This window comes from Thalia democratica, chromosome 6, assembly GCF_965202585.1.
Source record: "Thalia democratica chromosome 6, ktThaDemo2.hap1.1, whole genome shotgun sequence".
NCBI lineage: Eukaryota > Metazoa > Chordata > Thaliacea > Salpida > Salpidae > Thalia > Thalia democratica.
Genome location: NC_139170.1, coordinates 46,696,559 through 46,719,848, shown reverse-complemented (window position 1 = coordinate 46,719,848; position 23,290 = coordinate 46,696,559). Strand labels below are relative to the sequence as shown.

Genomic DNA, 23,290 nt, shown 5'->3' with positions numbered 1-23,290 from the left:
GCGTTGTTGTTAGATTTAGCTAGTTTTAGATACTGAATATACTAAAAGTGTATGAATGGTAATCAGTTGTATTTGTGTAAGTGTTCTGTTTGGCTTTAAAAAATTAAGTAGATTAAACCTCAAATAACTATAATTAGTTTTTTATAATTTTTATCAATTTAAAAAAAAGTTTTTTACAAAAAAGGTAATAATTTTTTTTATTATAATAATTTATCTACCTTGTAAAAGTTTTACTATACTTATCTTTATTTGTATTGTTGAGTTTTATTAGGTAGTAGGCAACATGATAAATGTATGATTTTGAATTATTCTAGTAGATGTAAAAGGCTTTATATTACAACTTGACAGTTTTTATTTATAGGTAGATGAAGACTTAAATTTATTTTATATTGCATTAAAAGCTGTAGCTTTTTTGTATAATGTAGCTAGTTTTAAATGTGAAAATGCTTTGTATAGAAATAGTAATATGTACATTTTTTTTATTAAAAAATAAATACTATTTGACTCTAAAATAAAAAAAAATGTTTTATAATTTTCCCCAGTAACTATTCTATCAAATATTTGTATAAATTATAAGTTATCTAATAAATTATAAATTTAAACATTAAATTAGAAAAAATATACAAAAGTTAACTCTTGAAATTATAATAATTTTATTATAACAATGTTTTTATGATCTACAGTCTAAAATAGATAGGTAAAAAATTAAAAAAAAATTGGTTTATAGTTTATAATAAAGATAAGGAAAAAAAGTAAAACCTAATTGAAATAGTTTTCAATAGAAACTTAAAACTGTGTGTAAGTAACATTTCAATATTTATGTATAATCAAAGCACATTAAAATAAAAATTATTATTCAAATAATTTATAACTTTGGTTTTGTTCATTTTTATTTCAATCAAAGAATCTTATTGTAACCTTGCTTAGCTTGACAGTGAAATTGATTTTTTCATAGTAATATATAAATAAATTTAGTCTCAAATTTGTAAAAGATGTAATATAGATATTTATTTATTTTAGTGCATTGACATTAAAGTACAAACAAATGCAAACATATTTTTTATATTAAGTCAACAGTAATTAAATTAGTATGTTGTTGTTTAAAATGTTTTTTTTAATAATTCAAATTTTAAATATGGAAGCTTTATTTTTATTTTGATAATATAAGATTTTAGCATATTTCTATCATTAAAAAGACAACCCAACCATTATAACATTTAAAATAAATATGTCAATTTAATTTATTGTGCCTAGAATTTTAATTTAATGAGTGATGTCCAACCTTTTATCAGCTTAATAACCACTGATTTATACTAACAAACTCATAGCATAAATTTTTATTAGAAATCATTATATATCTTAAATTTTTCACATATATTTAAAAAATACTATGGTATATAATAAATTTCTTAAAGTTTTATTCAAATATCTTTTTATATGCTAAATATGTCATCAAAATGGTTAAACAGAGGTTTTATATAATAATTATCACATAGACATATGAAAAAATTCTTATAAGTTATGATTTTCACAGAATTTTTATTATAAAGTCATTGTGTAAGTTATGACGTCAACCGGATCAAAAGGAGAGTTTATAGTCGGCAGCAAGTACAGACTGGTGAGGAAGATCGGATCGGGATCTTTCGGAGACATCTACCTCGGAATCAACATTGCCAATGGAGAAGAGGTACTTTTGTTTGTTATATATAAATATATTTTAACATATTTAATTTATTTGTTTACTAGTGTTGGTAAAACAGTTTTTTTTAATGATTTCTATGAAACTACGCAAAAGTAAACAGCAAGTGAGGAAGCAGGGTTATAAAAATAATAAAAGAATTTCAAATCTAATCGTATTATACTGTTCTTATAACAAGGTTGCCACAAAGCCTCGAATTCTAGAAAAACCTGGAATTTGATAATTTAGGCTAAAAAACCTGGAATTTCAAACAATTTTTACATGTTAAAATGTAAAATTTTGATTAGAAACTTTTCTTTCTTATTTATTTTAAGTCTGGATATATTTTATTTATTAAAACAAAATAAAAGTTTAGAAATTGTTTGAGAAAAAAAAACAAGCAGGAAGCAGCGATTTGAAAATATTTGAAATAAACAGTCAAACATTATTGTAGCATACTGTTCTTATAATTATTTATGAGTACAGCTAAAATAAAATAAATTAATAAATAAAAAATTTTTCAGGTAGCTTAAAAGTTACTAATCCCTTGAGCCTTAACCAATTATAGTTGTTTTTTTTAACGTCACAATTTTTAAAAGAATAAAACAAAACAAACATATAAGTTACAAACTGCAATATAAGTTTTAGCAGCAAGTTAAAGGTCACAGAACATAATAAAAACTGGTACATAGATGTGTTAATATTTTAACTAAGTTTATAAAAAGTTTTTCTCATTTCTTATAACTGCATTCAAGTATGAAAAGTAGAAGGCAATTTTTGTATTCCAAAAAATTAATTTGTAGCTTGCACATTAATTTGTTATCATAAAATTTATATATAAAAATAACAAAAATGTCAGAAATATCAGCTCTGCTAAATAGGTATGCTAAATATCAGTCTGCTAAATAGGTAAAAAACTTTAAGCAGCAGTCTGTGGCATAACAACTCAAAGCCAAAGTTATTAATTCAATATTCTTTTAAGTATGGTTCGTTTTCAAGACATTTACATGTATCATATTCTGGCGTTCTTATTGCCGGCAAAACTGGTCGTGGAGGCCAATTGATTTTGTGATTCTTACTAAACTTATCGCAGGTAGCAGTAAAGTTGGAGCCGCAGCTATAATGTAAAATGTATATAATAATAACAATAAAAAACAATAGTAAATAATATTTAATAAAAGTTAACATAACTTCAAACAGGTAGCAGTAAAGTTGGAGTCGCAAAGGGCGCGTCACCCTCAGCTGTTGTACGAGTCCAAGGTGTACAAAATACTGCAGGCCGGAGTGGGCATACCACACATCAGGTTATTATTGATAATTAAGGTTATATATATTACTCTATTATGATTGTAATAACACACATCAGGTAACAAATTACTTCGATTGCTTGATAATATTTTTTCAAAGTTTAATACGTTTTGTACAACAACCAACAACTATAAATAGTTATCATTAAAGTGATTTTTTGATTTTCAACTGACTTTGATTTGTATGACACTATCTGTTTATTAAAATTAATGGTAAACAAAAATTTAACCTTGGAAAATTCAAAAAAATGCGTTAGTCTTGAACACTAAAAATATTTTAGAAATAATTCAAGAATAAAATTATTAAAGGCAGTTCCTACGCTTATCTAAAATAAATTAAATACTATAAAATTTACTTTCATATCAGGTGGTACGGCCAGGAGAGAGACTACAACGTGCTTGTCATGGACTTGCTCGGACCCAGTTTGGAAGATCTGTTCAACTTCTGCTCGAGAAGGTTTGAAGTTTTTTAGTTGCTAAAGCAGTGCTTTGTTACTTTTTGATTGAAGTACAAGTTTTGGGATTCATTACAATGTCTTACCTTAAAAACAATTTTGATTGAATTATTTTTTAGTCTTACTTTAAAAGATTAATCTGTTGTATATATGTATATATATATATACTTGTGCTAGCTTTAAGTAAACTTTTTAGTAATTGTAAACAATTTACAAGCCTTATTTTAAATTATTTTGATCGTTTATGCAAACTTAGTTTGTCTTATATTTTAATTGATTTATTGAGTGACGCAACAATCCTTAAAGTTTTTTGCTTAATTTCATGTACATTTTCATTTATTTTTCAAGATACTATCATAATAAACAGACTGAAGAGCTGTACTGTCCAACAGAACAGCGGAACAATTGTAATTTTAAAACGTAGTGTTGTATTAGTATATATATATATATATAAATTATAAATATTTATATATATATTATATAGTTTAACTTTTTTTTCTTAAAAAATGTTTCAAAAAAAATTCTAACACACAATTAAAAACTGACTCAACTGCACCACTCACCTCTGTGAATGAAAACGCTCCAACTTTTTTTGATTTCAACACACAGGTTCACTATGAAGACGGTGCTGATGCTGGCCGACCAGATGGTGTCGCGCATCGAGTTCGTACACAACAAGAACTTCATCCACCGCGACATCAAGCCGGACAACTTCCTCATGGGCATCGGGCGGCACTGCAACAAGCTGTTCGTCATCGACCTGGGCCTGGCCAAGAAGTACCGCGACTCGAGGACACGGCTGCACATCCTGTACAGGGAGGACAAGAACCTGACCGGCACCGCCAGGTGGGTTTTAAAAATGATGTTTTACAAGAATGTGTAAGAATAATAAATTGAATGATTTGTAAGCTTAATAAAATTGTAGCACCGCCAGGTGGGTTTCAATTGTGTTTTGTTTGAAAAATTTAATGTATTGGAACTATGTATTTGCACAGATTTTAGATATACTTAAATTAGAAAAGTTACAAACTTTAAGAACTTTAGTGGTGGGTTTTGAGGGTCGTGTTTTATAAAGTAATTGCTAGGTTGGTTTTAAAAATGGTGTTTTGTGAAAAATTAATAAATTGAATTATTTCTAAATTTGATAAAATGGTGGGTAATGAGAGCATTATTTTTTCTAAAACAATTGAGTTTATTGGGTACATACTTAAGTAACCATTATTTTTATAAGTAGCTTTTAAAAGAATTAAGAAACCTTACTGGTGCTGCTAGGTGGGTTTGAATGAAATATTTTTACATGATGGAAAAAAAATATATTGATTCAAATATAATTTAAAAATCATGCTTATTTCTGTTTAGTTTTTCTTAAGTTGTTACTTTTTCCATAAATAATTAAAAAATCTCACTGGTACTGCTAGGTTGGTTGAATGAATATTTTTAATATGATGTAAAAAATGTATATTAAATGAAATTTTGATTTAAATTGAAAAAGAAATATTTTATAAACCTCCATGGTAATGCTAGGGTGGGCTTGAATGGTTTTTCTTAGTTGATGTACTAGTATTTGAAGATAAGTTAACGTTGATTAAATTTTTACTTGAATTAAACACTTTTACAGACATGTTTTTATATATCTTTAAAGTTTAACCTGCTAAAAAGTTCTCTTTAATGTTATCACTGTCACTTGTGGGTTTAAAGGTAAAATTTTACTATGACGTAAAAAAGTTACGTTAATTGAATTTATGCCTAGTAAGTTTAGGTTTTAAAAGTTTAGGTTTTAAAATGTTCTCAAACAAAATTTTTTTTTTTTTTTCATTGGTACTACTAGGTGGGTTTCAAAGAAAATAATGAAGAGAATTAATTTGACTTAGTTTTTTAATAAGAAAATGTTTCTTAGTTTTTATAAATTTTGGTGTATTTTATAAATAAAATTAGATTGATTAAGTTAATATTCAAAAAAAATTCACCAACAAGTTTATGTATTTATTTTTTAGTTCTTGTGTACATTTTACTTCATAGCTATTAATGTAAAGACAAACTAGTCATTTTAAAACTATGTTTTTAATGAGCCAGTGTTAGTTTATAAAAAGCAAACCAGTTACCTTCAAATGTCTTTTATAAATAGCTCAACAAATTAACCTGTAGGTACGGTCAACAAAAATAAAAGTTTCCAAAAATATTTTTACATAAGTACCACATTTTTTTAATTAAATAAAAATAATTAATTACCTCAATTACGTCCGCCCGGCTACCGACAGGGTTATTAAAACTGTCAACTTTGAAGTTGAATAATTTGTACCAAAAGCTTTAATGTTCGAGACAATGTTACCTTATAAAAACAAACCATTCTACACAACCCCTATCCCAATCAATTTCGTTCTGTAACTCAATTAAATTAAAACCATCAAGTTTAAAAAAATAGTTGCGGCAGAGGTTCGAATCCCACTTCCGACAACAAATAGTTTATAGAGAAATTAAACTTACCCATGAAAAATTAACATTTAAAAACCATTTCACCATCTCAGACATGCGAAAATTAGAACTTTCTAAAAATATTGTTGCAACCGCATGCCACCTATCATTAAATTAAAAACTCAGGTACGCGAGCATCAACTAAATTGATAAATAAAATTCCTGTTGAGGTGAATAAAATAAGTCAAATTATTTTGTTTACCATTAAATAAAATAAATATATATACGAGAGAATAAGCTTGATTAAACGTCCAATCTATTAAGATTGAAAAAAATATTTTTTATAAAAGTATAAAATAAACATGTCCACACCCGTTCAAGTCCCAAATGATTGATTTACAAAATGAAATAATTTAAACTCAGATACTTTAATATAATAATAATAATTTCAGGTACGCGAGCATCAACGCGCACCTGGGCATCGAGCAGTCGCGGAGGGACGACATGGAGTCGCTGGGCTACGTCCTCATGTACTTCAACAGGACGTGCCTGCCGTGGCAGGGACTGAAGGCCAACACCAAGAAGCAGAAGTACGAGCGGATCAGCGAGAAGAAGATGTCCACCCCTATCGAGGTGAAAAAAATAAATGTTGTAAAAAAAATTTAATATGATCTGATATGCGAAAAGATAATGTCCGCTCTTATTGAGATTAATAAAATAAATAAGTTGATAATTTTTGAGAGATTCATTTAGTAAAAAGGTCCACCTCAATTGAGGTGAGTAGAATAAATACACTGATTATTATTAAGTCAATTAAAATATTTTGATTTAATTTAAATAACTTTCATATGTACAAGAGAATCGGCTACAAAATGTCCACCCCAAATTTAGGTTAACAAAAATATTTAAAAAACATTAATATATTTTTTCTTTAAAAAAATGTCCATTCCTATTGAGGTGAATAAAATGAGTTAAAATATTTTAATTATGATTAAATAATTTATATATATATGAGAGGATAAGCGAAAAGAATATGTCCAATCTATTAAGGTGGAAAAAATAAATTTTTGTTTAACTATTTAATAAAAATGTCCACACCCATTCAGGTAGATGAATTTTTAAGTAAAAAAATATTAAAATTGAAAAAAAAAATGCCGTTTTCCATTAAGGTAAAAAGATTTTTACTTAAAAAGTATTTAAATTAGGCTTAAATATTTTAACATGAGAAGATAAGCATAAAATATGTCCACTCCTGTTTTTTTGAAATTTCCCAGGCGTTATGAAGAAAAATATTAATGCAAGAGCAATTTGAACTTTGAGCCTTGAGTTTTATAAATTTTTAGTTAAGTTATGTTAAATATCGTTATTTTTTGCAGCTTCTCTGCAAGGGATTTCCGGCGGAATTCGCCATGTACCTCAACTACTGCAGGGGACTCAGATTCGAGGAGGCTCCCGACTACATGTACCTAAGACAGGTTATTAATTAATAGTTGGTAAAAATACGTAAACACTCATTGCATATGTTTATTATAAGGTACAACAGATTAATTAGGAATTTCATTATAAATGACAACACACAGGATTGCTTAAAAACCTGAAGTTTGACAATTTAGACTAAAAAAGCTTAGAAAAGCCTGGAATTTAAGAAATAAAAAAACCCTAGAGTTTTGAACAAAAATCACTAGAATATTTGGAATTTTGGACAACTTTTTCATGTTAAGTAGTAAAGTTTTGATTTGAAACAAAAAATATATTGTATAAACAAATTTTTTAATGTCATCATCAAAAATTTTATTTATTAAAAATCATATTGAAAGAAGCTTTACAGTATCATTTTAAGTCGTTACACTAGTTAACACAGTTTTTTACCTAAACTTAATTTCAAACTAAAAATAGACCCTAAAACTTGTAATCTTAGAAATCTGGAGAAAATTTGACAAAAACATTTGGAAACCCTGAACGCATAAACATTAATTGAATATGTTTGTTATAAGGTACATCAGACAGGTTAATTGAATCCGTAATTAACTAGGTTCACTCAAAAATTGGTTAAATAATTGTTAATCTTACACAGGTAAATAGAATATTAATTTAATAAAATAATAAGAGAATCGTAAATAAAAGATGTTCAAGTTCGTAAAAACTATAATCAGGACAGATAAGCTAGCATAATAATAATAAACTAATTTATCTGAAGCAGGTTATTAAACTATAATAAATTTTTTTTAATGGTTAAAAAACTAGATTCGAACAACTAAACACTTAGGTAGGTCATAAAAAAAGAATTAAACAGAATCGAAACTTTTTATATCTAGTTGTATTGTTTTTTGTTAAACTTGATAATGAAATTAATCTAGATTTTTAGATAGACAAAGGATAGATAACTCAAAGTTTAAAAAGGTTTAAGTGCATAATTTTATGTTTTATTTCATACTAAATTGACTACTTTTTGAAAAGAAATCAGTACATTGAATAACTTTGAATAAATAGAAGTTCGTTTATAATAACAAAATCAGCATTAGTTAACACTTCAAAAATGTCAAAGTATTATCAATTTGATTGTCACTTGATTGGGCTTATTCTCTTTAGTGTATGTCTATTATTTTAACTTAACTAGCTGAGACTATAATTTTCTAAAAGAGTTTTTAAAAATTAATATATGTATACATGTACATCGAAAAAAAAGTTCAAGTTAAATTCCTTTATATTTTACTGAAGATTTTTGTTTGGTATTAAATATATTTTCACAATCAATTATTTCTTTCGTCATGCGTTAATGTAAATATATTGAATAACTTATGTTGGATTTATTATCAAGTTAAAACAATATTTACGATCAAGCAACAGTTAAAAATTAAAATATTTGCCTTGCAAGCAGTACTACTCCCTATCAAAAACACCTTTTAAATTTACAACATAGTTAATATTTAATGAGCGTTTGTCAATTAATTATAAAGCAGTAAAGTTGTAAAAACACGAAATTTCATAAATTTTAAGTTGAACTAGTTAATTAACATACGTAATAGTTGATGAGAAATTTAAACCCATTAAACACGTTTTTTTCGAGTAAATTTAATAAAAAAGTTCCATTTATGTAAAATTTCTGAAAACTGTCAGCATAAAGTATTTCGACCAAACAAGTAAACTTTTGAATATCATCTACAAATATAAAATATTTTTAAGAATATTTTTAAACATGCCTCCTTCCACATAAAAAGACATAGTGTTACACAGTAATAACAAAAAAAACAGTTTTAATTTGTGTTAAACTTGCAAACAAATTAAATATCATCAAAATAAGTCAGAATTTATAAACAGCGTGATTAAGCTTGAAAAATTACCATACTTTTATCAGTTCATCACAGTTAATTGCACAGAAAAAATAAACAAAAAACCGTAATAAGTGATAATAAAAAACAAATTTGAACCAAAATAAGATAATGTTTGAAATGCACATTTGAAGTGGAAAATTTCCTCGCAAATCAATATTTGCTCGTGTTACTTAATCAAAAAAAATTCGTTTTGTAACGTTTCGTATATTTAAATAGTCATTGAATCGTTCAAAGCATAATTGCAGTCTGTCTTAGTTAGCATCAAATTACATTCTACAATTAAGGACAAAATATAAAGATGCTACCGACATTTAATTAGCTAATGTGTTTTTAATTTAATTGGGTATTTTTCAGTTTATTTATGTTCATCAATACATTTTCAAGCACTGCTTCCTCGTTGAGCTAATTGTGTTTGTTTTTGAATTAAATCATCCTGAGCAGCTTAAATGATGTTTCATATAGCCTTGAGCTATTGAAATTAGTGAAAAATAACAAACTTGAACAAAAATTATAGTGTGAATTCCAAACAAAGGAAGTATATATTTTATCAACCTGTCCAAAAAATTATTATTAGTACAAATAGAAAAAAATTCTAGCGCAAAAAGCATGTTCGATTTAAAACAGCATTTTGAATTATTTATAACCGTATATCGTTTCTCATTCAATATAGATGTATTTTATTGCTCGGCGTAAACACAATAAAATACTGTTATCTCATTAAAACAAACAAACTTTTAAAATTACACAAAATAACAAAACTTCTTATAAAACTGCCCACTGACGAGATTCTCTTTTTTTTGTTTGCTCAAGAAAACTCGCTTGTTTTCACTCATTTTTCACAAAAGAAGCCACCCATTTCAAAAAATTTGTTATTCTCAACACCCAAGTGGGTAACAGCTTTCAAAAAAAAAACATTTAATGAAAGCAGTTTTGATTGTGCTCACATGCAAGTCGAACGCGTCATTAGGTTTTAGTTGTCTGTTTTGTTTATTGTTATGAGTTGTGACGTAATAGTCAGTTGATTGTGACGTGACTGTCTTGCGGTTTCGCTGCTTTTTGTCTGCATGTATGTTACAGTGTAATTGGTTTAAACAATTAAATGTTTCCTTTTGTGTTTAATATTTTGAATTTTTTTTTGCTCAATTTCTCATTCAGCTTTGGCAAAAATAATTGTGGCTAAATATCTGAATAGTTATAAACGAAGAAAATAAAAATACAATTAATGTACGAAAACACAAAAACTAAAGTTCAAATTAAATTAGGAAATTAAACAAGTTGATATAAAATGCATTTGCATTTGAAAGCATACAAAGTGATTTTTTCGGATCAAAAGCCAAATATTACTTTTCCTCAAAATCGGAAATGTTGGAATAAACATTCGGGTGCGCAGTGAAGCGTATCAGATAAGAATATTGTTGTCGCCTTGCCAGCGCCCACTAGTGACAAGATTTTTCACTTTTTCATCTCTCTTCTCTATTGTTTGTATTGCACAATAACACAGATATTTAAACAGTTAATATTTGTTTTTATTTTCTTAAAGCTTGCTGTCTTTAAATGAATAAGTGAGAATGGTAAAATTTGTTTGAAAATTGTATTTACACCTTACTAAACACCCTTTAAAATTCAGTACACTCAAAATAAAAATTACAGGTATCTTTTGAAAGTGTTGAAATCGCAAAAAAAAACGTTTTTAACAGGCTTTTTATCTTATGCGGTTTTTTCAAGTATGTAAACGTATTATGTAAATGTTCGCTTTGAGCGTAATTTTAACTACTTGCTGGATTATGTTAAACTGAGATTAATTTCAGTCAGTTTTCAAAGTTCGTTTTAAGTGAAAGTTGAATAATTAATAAGTATTGATAGTGAACTTAAGCACAACAAGATACAATATAAAGCTCTTGTTTGTTTTGTATTATACTTTGTTTTGTTTTTGTTATGGAGACAAAAGTACTTGAACAAACAACTCATTGTTTAAGCAGCTTAGTGTAACTAACTATACTTAAAGATAAATTTCTGTTACAAAAATATTCTCTATATTTGGTAAATTTAACAATTTAAACACTTTTTATTGTCCTAACAGGTTCCAGAAAGTTAAATTTCTAGTTAATTTAATTTTTAAGAGTGATAACCAACTTAAAAAATTAAACTTGTTTAAAGTTAAGCTATCCTACAGTGGAATAACGATAGTTTGCAAGTATTATTAATTAATTGTCCTTCTATTGTCACTTAAGTAGTTTTCTACGCTAAAAAATTAGTTTCATTGAAGTTATTATGCTATTAATTTTCTACAAATTAGTGTACATACAAAAAAAAAACATTTAACATATGCTTAAGCATTCTGTAAAATATATAAAACTAAAATATTTTTTAAACAAATACTACTTGTAATGTTTTTTCTTAAAGTGTATAAATTTGTTAAATATTGTAAGCAATAACGTCAAATAAAAGCTTACACGCAATTTTAAGTTAAAAGTTTTATTTCTCCTGAGTTTTCTTTGATGATTGTCACATATTAGCACACCTCGCCTAACTTTAAATGTCAAGTTTACATAAATAAATGCTGCATTACCATGATATATATGTGTAAAGGCTGTTTTATTCCATTTTAAAGTTTGGTCATTAAAAAATTCGGTAGTTATAGCCGTTTAAATTGAGAATTTTGTGTAATTTATTTCAACAACGTTTAACCTACACAATTTAAAGAAGTTTTTTTCCCTTGGATTTCAGCTATTACTTAAACAAACCATTTCAATAAACTACACCGTGTTTTTGCATGAATTTTAAAATGTTTTTACCAGTATGTTATAACTTACCACTTTACTATTTATTTAATTTTTTTTAAATAACTTAGCATTCATCGACTCAATCTGTTAAAAATAAATCTGACATCTCTTCCGTACACTGAACCACTAGTACATATACAATTGTATGCATGTATAAAATATGTAAGTGCTAATAACAGGGTTGCCACTATACCTGGAAACCTGGAAAAAACTTGAAAAACCTGGAATTTGACAATTTAGGCAAAAAAAACCTGGAAGTTGAGAAATTTTGGAAAAAAAACTGTAAAAACCTAGAATTTTGATCAAAAATTACAAATTAAAAATCTGGAATTTTAACAATGTTCACATTTTCAGTAGTAAAATTTCGATTTGACTCAAAAAATCAATTATTTAAAAAAATTATTGTCATCATCAAAATTTTTTTTATTAACACATTTAAAGTAGCTTTACAGTATCTCTTAAATGTTTTTATACTATTTAACACAGTTTCCTACCTTTAACTTAACTTTAAACTAAAATTAGACCCAAAAATGTGTACTTTTAAAAACCTGGAAGAAGTTTGGAAAAGTACAATTATTTAAACAGCTCTTCAGAATTTACAACCACTAATACATGTTCAAATATTACACAGTCGATTAACACAAATATTTTCCACAGCTGTTCCGCATCCTGTTCCGCACACTCAACCATCAGTACGACTACATCTTCGACTGGACCATGCTTAAGCAGAAGGCGGCCATCGCGGCCACTTCGACGGCGTCCGGCACCCAGCCAGCTCAGCAGTCCGGGAGCCAGCAGGTGGCGCAAGCGTCCGCCGGGCCGTCGCAGACCGCGGCGAAGCAGAGCGCCGGCGTCAGCGGCAGGAAGCCGTCCGGGTTCTAGCCTGGGGATTTTTTTTCTGGTTTCCCCGTATAGGAACGTTTCTCTCTCGTTGTTTTTTGAACTAAAAGTTCGTTTTGAGTAGAAATCTATGAGAAAAATTCTGAACTCGAAAAAAATAGTTTTAACGCATATAGTTGGCTCGAAAATTTATAAATTAAAATATTCTTTTCCCACAATTACTTTTTAACATATCAAGGTTAAATTTAATTTTTTGCAGCTACTTTACAAGCTCTCTTTTGTTTTTTGAATTGAATTAAGGAATTTACTTTTTTGTTTACATTTCTATTAGTTTTCAGTTGTTTCTAGTTTATAAGGTAAGACACTTTAACATTTAAAATTTGGTTGAGCTTTTTTTTTAACAAAGCGCGGCACTTTTTTCTATTTTACATTGAAAAAACTAAGAAAAACTCAAAAAAAAGTTTATATTTTATAAGTTTTTATTGTATAAAGTTTGTACATATATATGAAATGTTGAATTTTTCTGCGTTATTTTCCGAGTTGTGTGCATCGTTAATTTCTCTGACGTGAAAATAAAAAATGTTTCTCCGATTGGGGGTTTTTCTGCGCGCATGGTGATTGTGTTCGTCGTTGAAACGGGAAAGTCCCTTATTTTTATTATTGAAAAAACTTCTTATATTCGTGTATGGCTATGAATAAAAACAATAAAGTATAAACGAAATCAGCTTTTTATTCTAATAAAATAGTCATAAGGCTTGTAAAAACGTCACGGTCTATATATAAATAATTAGAAGCGAATATGTCTCTTTGAAGAGTAAGTTAAGTAAACAAATAAGTCATAAAAATAAACTGTTACTAAACCTAAAATAGTACTAAAATTAGTCTACTAGTTTTAAGCGGACTGAAATGTTAAATGTTCCAAATTATAAATAAGAAATGAGTTAAAAACAGATTTTGAAAAATTATGCTTAATCTTACATAAAATTTGAGGAACGAATAACCTGTTTTTTCTGTACTAAAGATACAAATCGGACTTTTAAATTATGGAAAATATATGTTCTAGCCAAGGTTAAGGTTCGGCATAAAAATGTAAAAGTATTTATTTAGTGTTGTTTCTCCACCGCTCCAACTTAATCAAAATTTAAATTGTTTGATTAAAATCTGAAAGCTAGTTAAAAGAGAAGTCTTAGAAAAGTATGTATTGCCTGAACTTGATACTTTGAATAAAAATGCGCCAACCTCTTTATGAAAAAGAGAACTAAGCCAAACTAGATAAGATTTAGTTAAATACTGGATTAGCACTTCTGTCATAATTGATGAAAAAACACATAGATCAGGTTTTCGACCCCTGTGTATTGTATTTGACTTTTAAGGGGCGTTAATTAGTAATGGTGTGAAAATGTAAACAGGGTTGCTACTCTACCTGGAATTTGACAATTTAGGCAAAAAACCTGGAATTTTAAACAAAAATCACTAAAAAACCTGGAACTTAAAACAATTTTTACAAGTAAGTTGAAAAAATTTCATTTAGCACAAAAAATCTACCATACAGATAAACAAATTTAGTCATTATCGAATTTTTTTTATCAAAAAACACATTTGAAGTAGCTTAACAGCATCTTTACAATGTTTTTATACTATTTAACACAGCCTTTTACTCTAAACTAAAGATAGACCCAAAAAAAGCACTTATAAACACCTGGGGAAATTTTGAAAACCTGAAAAAAGTTTGAAAAAACGAGTGGCAACTCTGAGTAAAGGGGCAACGTTTAAAAAATGGGCGGAATGTAAATTTCTAATTAAAGGGTGTTCATGAAAATAAGGCTGCGAAACCCTGTATCAGTTTTTAACCACATGGTTTCAAACTTTTTAATAAGTAATACTAATCAATTATGTTTAAAACATTATGACGACTCTTTGAAGTGATAACGTATAAAAGAGATGGAACAAATTCAATTGCTTATTTTTGTATTTTTCCAGACTTAAAGTTTTACTGCAAAACTTACTAAAATATTTTTGTGTTTTCTTAAAGCTTTAATTCAACCAGTTTGAAATTTTTTAAGAACAAATATTCATTTTTGAAAGTTTTAAACTATTTAAATAAAACTAGTTACTGAATAAGTTTTAAAACTGTTTGTTTCAATAGTGAGTAGATTTTAGAGAAAATTCTTGGAATAAAATGCAAGTGACGTGACATTATAAAATCAATGAGTTTCAAATGATAATTTCATACATATTTTTTGTGGTTTTCAATCAATTAAAATATTTATCATTTGTTCTTCTACTTGTAACCAGTTAAATAAACTAGCGTTTAAGAGTATGTTTGAAAAACTTGTATTAATTATCTAGTTCTCTGAAGTTATATTTTGTGTAAGATACTAATAGAAAATTCAAATCGTTGACCGAAAGGTCTTTTTATAAACCAGTATTGTTCCAATGGTTATGAGCGTCATAACAATAAAGTAAACGTAATACTTTGTGAATTTAAAAAGTTAAACGATTTTATAAAAATTACTACTTGAAAAAGTTATTTATAAAAGTAATTAAACATGGGTAATGTGCAACTTAGTAACAGTTTTTAAAGTGAAAACGTGTTAACATTTCAGAACTAATTTAAAGTCAGAAAAGCTTAATGCTTTTTAAAACTAATTTAACTGACAGTTTTCACTAAAAGTCTAAGAAAAAAAGGTATCCAAATTTGAAATACTTTTTTATGTGTGCATAAAAATAAAACTGAATTCATTTTTATTTGGATAACAATAGTCGTAAGGTTTGTAAAGAAGTCGCAATAAACATAAATGCTCAGAAGAAAATATGTTAAACAAGTCGCCCTGAAGATTAAGTTTAGTTTACAAAGGATATATTTCTTATACAACAAAAAATATTAAATTTTACATATTTAAATTTGTATTGTTCTTAGTAGTCTGATATGTACTAAAATAATAATAAAAAAACGTTGTTTATATGAAGGTCTTATTTGCACGAGTAACATACACTTATTTATATGGTAAGTAAGTTTACTTTTCATATACAGCTGCATAAATATGTTATTAAGACTACAATAAGTTTTCAATGTATCCAAACAATATTGGTAATCTAGTATACAAAATTAAAACTCTGCTTTTACCAATGATTGTGAAAACATTAAAATAGTTACCAAGACATAAAAATATGAATTAATTTCAATTCCTGCCGCAATATCTACCATAAAATAATTAACTTGGTAGTCTTAAACCCGCCTAGTTAAATAGTTATTTAACAAAAGTTGTGATGTAGTTTTTTTTTCTGGTAATCAAATATACAAGTTTTTAAAGTAAATCATATTCCATGAATAAAACCAGCAATCTAAACTAGGGGTCGGTAAACTCCGACTCGCTCTTTTGTTATTAATGAGATGCGACCCGAGAGTACAATCGGTTTTCGGGAGTTATGAAAAGTCTTAAGCGAAATTTAAAACTTCTACACACTAGACAATTTGGAGTTTGAAATGAAGAGAAGCGTTTTGCAAAGATGCAATTTAGTTTTAAATGCTTTGTTTAAACAGAAGTTTGCGAAAATTTATAGAAATATTCTCAGTAATAGTTGAATACTTGAAACATCTTATTGACAATATACATTCAACACCAAAATAAAAATTCATTCTTAATACGAAGACTTTAGCTATACTATAATCGTTTACAATGGGAATAACTCGAAGACTTTGTCGTATTTACCTCAATTAAAATAAAATATCTGCGGAGTACGGTTTAAAAAAGTATGTACCAAACCTGTCTTTTAGTTTTAGCTGACTAATTTTTGGACACAAACTTTTCAGAGTGGGCACATAAAATACTGTTTTACAAATATATACTTGATTTAAAACTACACTTTTAGTATCATCATAAGTAGTTGTACATACTGATTAAATAATCATTAGTAAACTTGTTTAAAATCTCAACTTCAAAGTGTATCTAAGTTTAAGAAAAACTTTTTACATGACCTTCGGTTTTGCTTCACGTTAAAATCTACAGCACTATAATTGGTAATTCTAAAATCCTAAAAAAAAGTTAATAATAGCGGAAAAACTTTATTTTTTATTTGGTATAAGAAAAACTTTCTCAAGTTATCAGAAAACGACAGTTTACCAGTTTTAAATTTGTTTGGAGTTTGTACTATTTTAAAGTAATAACTTGGAATGTTGAAAAGTTGCAACCTAGATTTTTTAGTATTCATGGACCATCAGCAATTTTTTCTTGTTAAAACATCTGGATCAGATAAAACTACAGTGCTAAACTTGTTAGTTTCTTTATATTAAATGAGTTTCATTGTTTATTTTTAGATTTATAGTTTAAACTTACTTCAAAAATATACTCTAGTATATAATTCGAAGTTTAACAAATAGAATTTAATGTTTTCAGCATCATAAAGTATTTAAAAACTTTAAAAACTTTATTGTCGTCCATCTAAAAAAACAACTAGCTGTAATGCTAGTATATTTCACTTTTTAACTTATTGTTGAAGTTGTTTGTGTCAACAGAACTATTTAAGAATTGTCAACTCCTTCCTTTAGTTTAAACTTATTGTAGAATAAACATTTTAATGTGTTTAGTTGTTAGTTTAGTGAAAGTACTGAAGGTTTTCACAGCTACATCACATCGACATGATTTTTTTTTAAGTTTACAAACTTTATTATTTTTCAAGTTGCTCTTTAAAACCGATGTAATATTTTTTGTTTATAAATATTATATTTAAGCTGCACTTTTTACGTTTTTCTACATTTAATTGTTTTATTATCATGATGTTTAAAACATATCGAGTCGAATATTTTTCTTTTAAAACACTTTAAGGACTTTACAACAGACTTGTTTTTAATCAAACACTTACTTTCTAAAGGCTTTTTTTTTTTTTTTGCTTTTAAGAGTTTTATTTAGACTCGTGTAAAATTTAATCCTTGACAATGACTTAGTTTCAAAAAAATTTACTTTTATAGATTTTAACAAAGTTTAGTTAATACTGTACTTAAAGTTTTTATAAATATTACTCATTAATTTTATTGTGTTGCATAAAAGTTGTTTTAAAATTTAAACTAGTTTCTTATAAGACAGTTTACATTGAAAATTTTATTGTCAAAAAGTTTAACTACTTAAAATTTTTTAACTTAATCGAAGTATTTAAGTTGTAGTGTTCTTAAGTAGCAAAATAATATTCCGTTTTTTTTATACTTAGGTACAAACTTATGTTACATTTGCCAAGACCAAAGCGTTAAATAAACTTTTTTTATACAGTTATATCTTTTAAAAGAAAGGTTTTTATTAATACAAGCTACTTTTTGCTTAAAATTGTTTTTAACGATTGTGTTTAAAAAATTAAAACATATTTTTGTAAACAACAATGTGCAACCATTCTTCTTATACTATAACATAATTCATTTAAGTCAATGGTTTGAGCTTAAGCGATGCTTGTTCGTATTTTGTATATTTAATAGATTTATGTACCAAGTTTACAACCAAATAACTGTATGAAGATTTTCAACAATTTCTATTGAGCATCTTATATTTTTTAAGTAAAGAGATTACTTGGTAAATTTAATAATGACGAGTACTTTTATAAATACATAGAAAAAAATAATGAAAATGCATGTAGTTTAGTAAGTGACGTAACAAAATTGAATCAGTTAGTTTTGATCATATACTTTTGATTATATATTTATAAGTTTTTTATCTTTTGACCTTACTTTTTTTTGCGATTAATAAAAAATGCTATTTATAACCAGTTTAATTAACTGGCATTTGACATTATATACAGAACATTTGTTTAAAAACAAAATATATTGTAACTGTCGTTATCGTAAATCGTTTCTAAAAAACTATTTTTAATGTATCAGTGACTGATATGTCGTTTTATACACTAGATTTCTCGACACTATTTATGAGCGTCATTTTTTGTTTGTGATTAATAAATGTACTATTATGGAGTTAAAAAACTTTAAAGAAATTTAACGTTTTTGTAAAACTGTTTCTTCAATAGTTATTTATACCTAAAGGTTCTTCGTGCACCAGATCTTAGGATCAAATATTTTGAGCGTCTTTTTTGTCGTTTAATAAAACAACAGTAAACAAAAAATAAAACGCAAGTAATGTAAAACTTTACAATAATTCCCAACAAAGACATATATTACTACGCTATAAAATTTATAGATGTTTAAAGATACTTAATACATTTTTTAAGTAGCTTAGCAACATTCTTATATCTATCTAATAGTATTTTTTCATAAACATTAAATTAATTCTTCTTTCTGTGCGCAGTTTGATAACTCCAAACCAGCAGTTTTTTAAAAACAACCATCTTTTTTACTTTATAAAATAAATCAATAAATCATCGTTCTATTTTGTAGCTTATAAGGTTAATGAGACAGATTTTAACTCCTAGTATGATTATCAACTTTATATTCATTGTTTTCTGTATAAATAAAAAAGTAGAGTAGATATTTTCAAAAAAGTTAAATAAATCCGAGATCTAAAATTTATTAACGCATATAAAATTAAAAAAAAAAAATTAAAGTTTTTTTCCAAAATTATAATATATAACGGTTTTAAACTACCTCAATTAACAGATTACTTGGTAAATTAAAAATAGCGAGTACTTTAATGTTTAGTAGATTTAAATGAAAATGCCTGTAATCTTGTAAGTGACGTAACATAATTGAAGTATTTAGTTTTTGTTATAAACTTTGTATAAATTTCATTTACTTTATAAATGATTATAAGATGAAAGTGTAGATCATATGTTATGTTTAAAACCAGTTTAATGAACTGGTTTGCGACATCTAATAAGAACTTGTAATAATAAAAAGTTTCTGATTGTGTACATTATTGTACGGCATATTTAAGAGAGTATTTGAGCAAAATGTGTTACCACATTTTTAGTTTAGAAATTTTAAGAGAATTAGCGTTTCTGTAAAAAAAGTTTTATTTAATTTTTATTTATTTATTAAAATTTTTATTAAATTTATTACAAACATTGGAAAATCATCAAAACTTTAGTATGAAATTTTATCAGACAAACGTAGGTAACTTTTATATTATTATTCATAAAAATGAACATTTTATCGATCTTTTTACAACAAAATTATTTGATAGTATGATAAGATAATACTTTCTTATGTTAGTTTTACTATTATGTTTTAATTTTCAAGATAAAAAAAAAAAACTTATTAAGTAGAACGTATTTTATATATCCCTTAAAAATGTACAATATACAAAAAGAATTACAACTGATTTATTTCATTGACATCATTGTAATAATTTATTAATACAACTAGTACTTTTTGTTGAAAACACAAAATTCATCATTATCATATAAATTCATTTACAACAACTGTAAAACAAAGTAATTCAATTATTTTTGCATAAACAAATAACAACAATTTTTAAGGTTAAGGTAGAATTCGTAAATAGATATTTATAAACAGTTATTATTAATTACACTGTCTTCATACAATATCAAATTTCAAACAACTGTTTTTCTTAAACTAACTCATTCAATTTAAGTTTTGCATACTTGTCAAGTATTCTTAGTGAAAGTTTTCAGTCTCATAGCTTTAACAAATTATTGCACATTTGCAACCAGATTTAATGACTGGTATTTTTTACACTCAACTTGTCTTTATTTTTTTTACTCAATTAAGAGGACTAAAAATAACACTTAAGTGAAACTTTTTATAATAAACACTCTTCAATATCTCAAAGTTAACTTTTTACAAACACTAATTTATATCAACTCTTCTCTTACATACATGCGTTCAGTTTGCAATTTTTAATAAGGCAGACTTATATTGGTGATGATTTAGAGTTCAGAATAAATAAATAATTTGTTTATCATTGTATTCCGTAGTTTATAAATTTAACTACACAGTTTACATCGACAATTTTTTATTTTTCTCAAACTACCTGGTAAATTTTAAAACAGTGAGTAGTACCTTTAATATTTAGTATATCGAAAAGACTGTAGGATTTTTTAGAGCAATTAAATCAAATTAGCTTCATGTCTGAAAGGTATTGTTACACACCAGATCCATGACCATAATCTAATTTCTCGATAGAGACTCGATTTCTTTTTTGTTTGAATTTTAACGTTTTATTAAAACAGTTTCTTTAAAAGTAACTTAAACAAATTGATAATGTAAGTAATTTGGAGCTTAATAACTATTCTCAAAAGAGGCATACTGTTCAATTCTCTAAACTTATATGTTTACAAACTGAAATTTATAAGTAGAAAAACGTAAAACTTTATTAACTAATCATACTACCAATTTGCCTTTTTTGCTTAAAACTTAGAAACAAAGAACATACGAACATATAAAGTTTTTCAAATAAAATTGATTGAAAGTGCGTATGTTACTTATATAATGAATAAAAGTTTTTCAAATATTTTGAACAACGTTCTTATAATAATCTTTTAATACAATTGATACTTTTAAAAACAGATGTTTGGTTACCTTGGGGATTGGTATCTAAGCCTTAGTGATTTGCACTTTCAAACGGCCATTTAAAAACAGTACAAAAATTTAATGCCGAAGATCTTTTAAAACAAAATATCTACAAAATAGTAACTAAATCCTAACATTAAATTTTTCTATTTAAAATAGCGTATTAATAACATTTAACTATCAAAATATTACATATGGTTCACCGCTAATCTTGTAGTTTTTCTGGCCATATTAGCTAAATGCTTGTGGTATGAGGTCCATTTTTTGTGGCCATAGATTACTTCACAATTTTATTTTTTTAATAATTTAGATCTGATTGTTTTATATACCGTGTCGTAGTTTTCTAAAATTTTCTATAACTAGCTGTTGCTTAAATTTCAAGTAGTAAACAATGCTAGCTTACATGTACGTTCAAAAACAAAACAAAAGGTAACGTAAAAACTTAGAACCGATTTTTTGTTATAACTATACACGTAAAGCAGTATGTTTTATTATTTTTGTTTTATAATTTTGTAACAACTCTAAGTAAAGTATAATTTTGTATTTGTGTATTTATTTTTCAACGTGAAAAGTAACCAAATGATCTTCTTTTGATAATAGTTGTCAAGTAGTAAGTAAAAAGGCTATTAGATCTAAACAGTGTATTAAAGTTATCTCAAAAATTAAGTTTCATTTTTACATTAAAGTATTAAGTTATTTAAACAAACACCCTTCATGTAAACATGAAACAAGATTTATTAGAAATTGGTTAACAACATTCAAAGTATCAGTCCTATGATATTCAAAACAAACAAATCTTATTAAGTTTCAAAACTATTTTTAGAGTTCGTATACAGTCATCTATCGCGAATATACGCAAACTCTCTTCACAACATAAGTGCGTTAATAGACGAGATGTAGAAAATGTACATATTATATTAGTTATTATCTTAAGGTGCATTCGACTAAGTACAGTACGCTTTTTGTACACAAGTTGTTCATATATGTTAAAAGTTTTTTTTTTTGTAAACTTTGTTTAATACTAAGAAACATCTTTTTTTAATACCATGCAAAACTAGTCTAATCTTAGGTGGGCAAGAAATAAATTAAGTAATAATAAGATATTTATAAAGTTGAAATGAAACTTTATGCTTTTTATGATGTGAAAAATCGAACAGTATTCCTTGTTTGATTTAAAAGTATAACAGGGGGATAAGATTTTTAATTATAATAAGACATTAAAAAATCTTCCTTAATGATTATTCTTACGTAGTTTGAAAGCACTTAATAGTATTTTTATGCTGTGAACACTTTATTGTTAATCAGACTATAAATTTTTTTTTCATAACTTGAATAAAAACTTTTGTTAATTATTAAAATTTATGGTAAACTGAGGCACAAATAAGTGTTTATCCATCGGTCAACGAACATAATTTTACTAAGTCTAAAGATGTGTAGTGATGAGTTAGCATTTAGATATTTATGTAGAATATTAAGTATTTGTTAATTCAATACATACAATAAACTTAATTTGCACAATATTAAGGATTTCAAGAATTCTAAAATTCGTAACCATACAATAGTGCGTAGATTCGCGAGGTGTCTGTATTTAAAACCAATGAGAAAGTTTGATGAAATGCAGTCGTTTAAACATTAAGTTTCAATGTCAGCAAGTAAACTCGTGCGAATAACTTATATATATTTAAGTTTAGTCGATCAAAACTAATTTTATACATCAACAAAGTACTAAATAGGTTTAAATTAAACTTAGGTAGTTCTAAATACTACTTTATAAAAAAAAATTGTCATTGATACAGCTTTGTAATGAAAAGCTTTAAATTTTAAAAGTTTTGCAACCGTAAATTTTCAAGTTAGTGTTTTAGGAAGGGCAGTTTTGTTGTTGGAAAACTATTTTTCTCAGTATAAATAACAATACTTAAAAAGCTAATTTATTTATCATTTTTTCATAATGTTCCTTAATCTAGGACAAGTAATTATTCTTAAACTTGTTTAAGTTTTCTTGAACTTTTGTTACCG

The 23,290-nt window shown here is 26.4% G+C and overlaps 1 protein-coding gene across 1 annotated transcript; it reads left to right on the top strand.

The window, feature by feature from the left end:
- The first annotated feature begins 1,538 nt into the window (after positions 1–1,538).
- LOC145837925 (casein kinase I) lies at positions 1,539–13,398 on the top strand. Its single transcript, XM_082945413.1, has 7 exons — positions 1,539–1,687; positions 2,879–2,982; positions 3,353–3,442; positions 4,050–4,286; positions 6,305–6,485; positions 7,229–7,327; positions 12,625–13,398. The coding sequence occupies exons 1-7, from the start codon at positions 1,565–1,567 to the stop codon at positions 12,847–12,849; spliced, it is 1,059 nt and encodes a 352-aa protein (XP_082801539.1). The 5' UTR covers positions 1,539–1,564; the 3' UTR covers positions 12,850–13,398.
- The last annotated feature ends 9,892 nt before the right edge of the window (positions 13,399–23,290 follow it).

Coding starts and splice junctions, on each gene's coding strand:
- LOC145837925 (XM_082945413.1), top strand. CDS start 1,565: ATGACGTCAACCGGATCAAAAGGAGAGTTTATAGTCGGCAGCAAGTAC. Junction 1,688..2,878: donor ACATTGCCAATGGAGAAGAG/GTACTTTTGTTT, acceptor AACTTCAAACAG/GTAGCAGTAAAGTTGGAGTC. Junction 6,486..7,228: donor AGATGTCCACCCCTATCGAG/GTGAAAAAAATA, acceptor TATTTTTTGCAG/CTTCTCTGCAAGGGATTTCC.